The sequence below is a fragment of the Polyodon spathula genome, chromosome 15 (genome assembly GCF_017654505.1).
Source record: "Polyodon spathula isolate WHYD16114869_AA chromosome 15, ASM1765450v1, whole genome shotgun sequence".
Classification (NCBI taxonomy): domain Eukaryota; kingdom Metazoa; phylum Chordata; class Actinopteri; order Acipenseriformes; family Polyodontidae; genus Polyodon; species Polyodon spathula.
Window position 1 is genome coordinate 7353674 of NC_054548.1, and position 4598 is coordinate 7358271.

At 39.1% G+C, this 4598-nt stretch overlaps 1 protein-coding gene across 1 annotated transcript; it reads right to left on the minus strand.

The window, feature by feature from the left end:
• Positions 1-1381: 1381 nt before the first annotated feature.
• Positions 1382-4565, minus strand: LOC121327606 (POU domain, class 3, transcription factor 3-B-like). The gene is made up of 2 exons (XM_041271715.1): positions 3128-4565; positions 1382-2834 (listed from the first exon to the last, which is right to left on the minus strand). The coding sequence occupies exons 1-2, from the start codon at positions 4352-4354 to the stop codon at positions 2721-2723; spliced, it is 1341 nt and encodes a 446-aa protein (XP_041127649.1). The 5' UTR covers positions 4355-4565; the 3' UTR covers positions 1382-2720.
• Positions 4566-4598: the final 33 nt, after the last annotated feature.

Here is a 4598-nt window from a genome sequence, read left to right on the forward strand (position 1 = left end):
TTTTTTTTATAAATTGACGTTTGTTTATAAACGCTGACCCTGCAGTGCTCATATAACAGCAATCTAAGACAGTACAGTCTCTGGAACGTTTCAGCTACCTGCTAATGAGGCTGGGGTTGTTGACATAAGACCAGTACCTGTCCATAGAACTCGTAACCTAAAACCTTATACGATCATGGGAAGAATGATGAAAACATATCGGTAACCCGCAGTACACAATGCAGTGCTGAAAATTCGACAAAATAAAACAAAATAAAAACAATGTGCCTTTTACCATTTAGCTGGCACAAGCAGGCCTATACAAAAACAGAACTAAACAGCCCTCTATAGCATTGATGCAAATAAATAAATAAATAAATAAATAAATAAATAAATAAATAAAATAATAAATAGGAGGAACTGAATGGTATCTATCAAAGCCTTTGGTTACAGTTTAACATACCTAACAACTGTGGTAGGCCTACACGATACGCATACTTAAACATGGGTTAGTGCACTTACACTAGTAGACATATTTTGTTAAAAGACTTGAAAGCACCACAGTCCAATAAAAAAGCTGGTGTAACATGAGCGCATAAAAAGTCCGTCTGTATTAACTTTTCAAAATAACACTGTATCACTGATTGTTGATACAAACTATGTGCAAAACGTGTCAATCAATCAATCAATCAATCAATTTTTCCAACTGCATTCAATTTATAAATAACACCACTGCATGTAGGCATGTTCACAATTCTAAGCAAACAAACGGTTGCAGATTGGTGTGAATTCGGGTTCTGATACATTACTGGAGGCAAGTCTAAAATGAATACTGCTGTTTTGTTAGGTCTCCAGTTTTGCAGTAGGCCTATATACAATGCAAACTCCACGTCGCTGTACAATGGATGCATCGAAAACATTAACACAATAACAAAAAACACGTAGATGGTGTCAAGCGATTTTTTTTGTTTACCGCTATTACGATTTAAAAAAAGGTGAGGCTTTTCTTATTAGGCTTATATCTATCTATCTATCTATCTATCTATCTATCTATCTATCTATCTATATATATATATATATATATATATATATATATATATATATATATATATATATATATATATATAATCCTTAATTTATTAGGAATTAGTCTTTAAACAATTTGAAATCACAGAAGTTGATATAAACATGCTTTTCAGTACAGTTTGTTGTTGTTACCAAAGTTGGCCAATGAAAACACGCGGTTAGCATTATGGCGATCTAATTGGTAAACAAAGTAGATTAGCCCATTTGTTTCATCGCTTTTTTTTTTTTTAATGATTTATTTATTTATTTATTTTTTTAGTAAACATTAAGAATTGTTTTATTTTTTAAAAAATATACATCTTTAAACAGAGCGCACTTAAAGTGTGTACATTGATAAACTCAAACACAGCTATTTTCTATTATTATTTAATAATACTACATACAGAGCTGTAGCCTATACGAGAAATGAACCAGCTGTCTTTTAAAGTCAAAAAATGTGACCTAAGGGTTATCAATTTGTTTTGGTACGCTGTGTTTATAGTGAGCAGTAGTTACATAATTTATTATGCCTAAAATGTTTATTTTGGCTGTAAATTTAAACAGTCAAATAACCACTGTTATAGTCTATAAGATAATCAGTAAATCTGTCAATAAATTACATGGTCTGAGAACATTTTAAAAATAAACATTCCCAATGTCAGAGCATGTCAAACACTGAGCTTCTATGTATATATATTTTTAGGAAGAATTTCAATAAAATCTCAAATCATATAATTTTAGTCGAATGCTGTAATGAACATATATATTTTCTGCGCTACCATATGCAACACACACAACCACATTATTTAATTCTAACAAATTTATTTTCTCAATTATCTCTTAAGGAACCACTACTCAAATTAAATTACAATCAAATTATCACATCAAAAGATACCCTTATTACCTAACAACTGTCCACATTTTCAGCTCATTTTGATTTGTGCTCGTTTGAAAAATAATAACGAAAACAAAAAATAAAAATAAAACACGTAATACAAGATTTTGGGGAAAAATAAATTACCGTTTGTAACAGTTCATAGGTATTCTGAATAAAATATGAAAACAAGTCATTTTGATGAAAATATAAAGTAAATATTTTAGATCAGCAACTGATCTAATGAATCTATATTGCCATCTTTAAAAAGTCTGTTTATTAAAACCTACCAAAAACACTGCTTAGAAATGGCAGAATTAAATAACAGCATCCACAGCACCCATTCAGTCAAACTTGGCAACGGCATTTAGAGAGAAGAAATTCACATAAGTGCAGCTGCAGATGGTCAGTTTTTTTTTTCTTTTAAAAAATCCATTGATAACATATGTTCATAAAATACGATATAATCTTCAAAAGAGGTGATCTTTTAGATCAAAGAATTGGGGTCGGAATTGCCTGACAAAGTGTTCTCGCGCTAACAACTCCATTCGTATTTATGTATCCATGCAGTCCTCTTCTTACGTCAAGCTTGAAGCTGGCGGATCCGCATTCTTCCTCTGTCCTTGTCACATAATTCAACGTTTTGTTTTTCCTCCCCAGCCTGTTTCCTTAACGTTTACAGTCTGTTTTTTTTTTATATATAGTGTTTTGTGTCTGCTTTTGTTGTCTCAAACAAAACAAATAAAGATTGGGGAAAAAAAGAAAGATCTCACTTCTTAAACCTCACATCTCGTGATGATGTTTAGTGCGCCAAAATTACCTGGTGGAACGTACTCGCAGCAGTCATCCTCTCGTCACTCGGATGATTCGGCCCGGTTAAAAGTGCATCTTTTAAGTAATCTACTAAAAAATGTCCCTGAAAGAAAGAGCAGACAGAACCTTTTAGGTTAATACATTTGAGGCCTTGGTGCAGTTAATCGATGCGACTTTGGGGAGGGGGTTTTAAAAAATATAAAACACAGCTGCAGTCTTATTTATATTGCCTCTCACAATCACAGTATAACATTGCTATCTTGTTGATAGTCTGTGTCCTATCTGATTAATATCTATAAAACAGTTTTGTATTTTTTTTTTATTTTGTATGTTTTATATGTCTCACTGAACATTCGTTTGCAGTCCATGGTGAGGGGGCGGTGTGTCTGCACTCACATTGCCGACCTGGGAGTACACATCGTCCGGCGTTTGCTGCACTCCCGGAGGTGTCATCCTTTTCTCTTTCTGTCTCCGATTACAAAACCAGACCCTGACCACTTCTTTCTCCAACTGCAGGCTGTCCGCTAGAGAAGTAATTTCTTGAGCCGAAGGTTTTGGACATTTCAAGAAGTGGCTCTCCAACGCTCCCTTAACGCTGACCTCGATGGAGGTGCGCTTCTTTCTCTTCCTGCCCTGGGCTGCGATCTTGTCAATGCTGGTCGGACTCCCGGTAGTGGAGTCTGCTTCTTCGAGCCATTTGTTTAACAAAGGCTTGAGCTTGCACATGTTTTTGAAGCTCAGTTGGAGCGCCTCAAACCTGCAGATGGTGGTTTGGGAGAAGACGTTGCCATAGAGGGTGCCCAGAGCCAAGCCGACGTCTGCCTGCGTGAAGCCCAGCTTGATTCGCCTTTGCTTAAACTGTTTCGCAAACTGCTCCAAGTCATCTGAGGTCGGCGTGTCCTCATCGGAGTGGGGATCGTGGCTGTTCACTCCGCCGTGGTGTTGCTGGAGGTGCTGATGCTGATGATGGTGGTGGTGATGATGACTTCCATGATCTAGCTCAGGTGTGTCCCCTCGTACTAAACCGGGGTGCACCAAGCTTTGGCTCCCAGGTGGACTCAGCATACCGTTCACAGTGAATCCTCCTGACTGGGAGTATATCAGAGACTGTTGCTGCTGTCCCCCGGCTATAGACGGGATGTGTGCCGCTGTCGTTGCCCCCCAAGCCCCTGGGTGACCCTGGTGTGGACCAAGATGGGGGGGCCTGTGATGCAGTGCAGTTCCCGTGTGCAGATCGTCTCTGCCGGAATTGTTTTTGATATCTTGCTGCTGCTGATGCTGAGGGCTTCCAGCCATCCCCACGGGGCTGGATGACCAAGGCGATCCGGCTTCAGCCGCTGCTACTGCGGCTGCAGCTGCGGCAGCGGCGGCATGGGGCAGGGCTGTTACCCACTGATGGGCATGGCTCAACATATGGCCCCCGTTGCTCGTCGCCATGGCTCCCTGCATGAAGTCGCTCTGAACCATCTTAGCTGTTGGATCCCCTCTGTATCCGACAGAGACAGAAGTAATAGCAGCACTGCCAGGCTGCATACCACCACCTCCCGAGTCGGAGTGCACAATTGAGCCTGTAGTATGGATGTTATTGCTTGGCAGGTAAGGGTTGGAAGCCGCAGTGGCCATTCCTTTAACCCTGTGCTAATTGTCCGCTGATTATTCCCCTCTTCTTTATGCAACTTTTCTTTCAGATAGGTACACACTGTTCTCTTTCACATAAATTAATCTACCATTTAAAGTCCCCGACAGGCTTCTGGCTTATAACACCAGAAAGAGCTAGCTCTCTCTCTCTCTCTCTCTCTCTCTCTCTCTCTCTCTCTCCTCTCTCTCTCTCCTCTCTCTCCTCTCTCTCTCTCCTATATATAACACA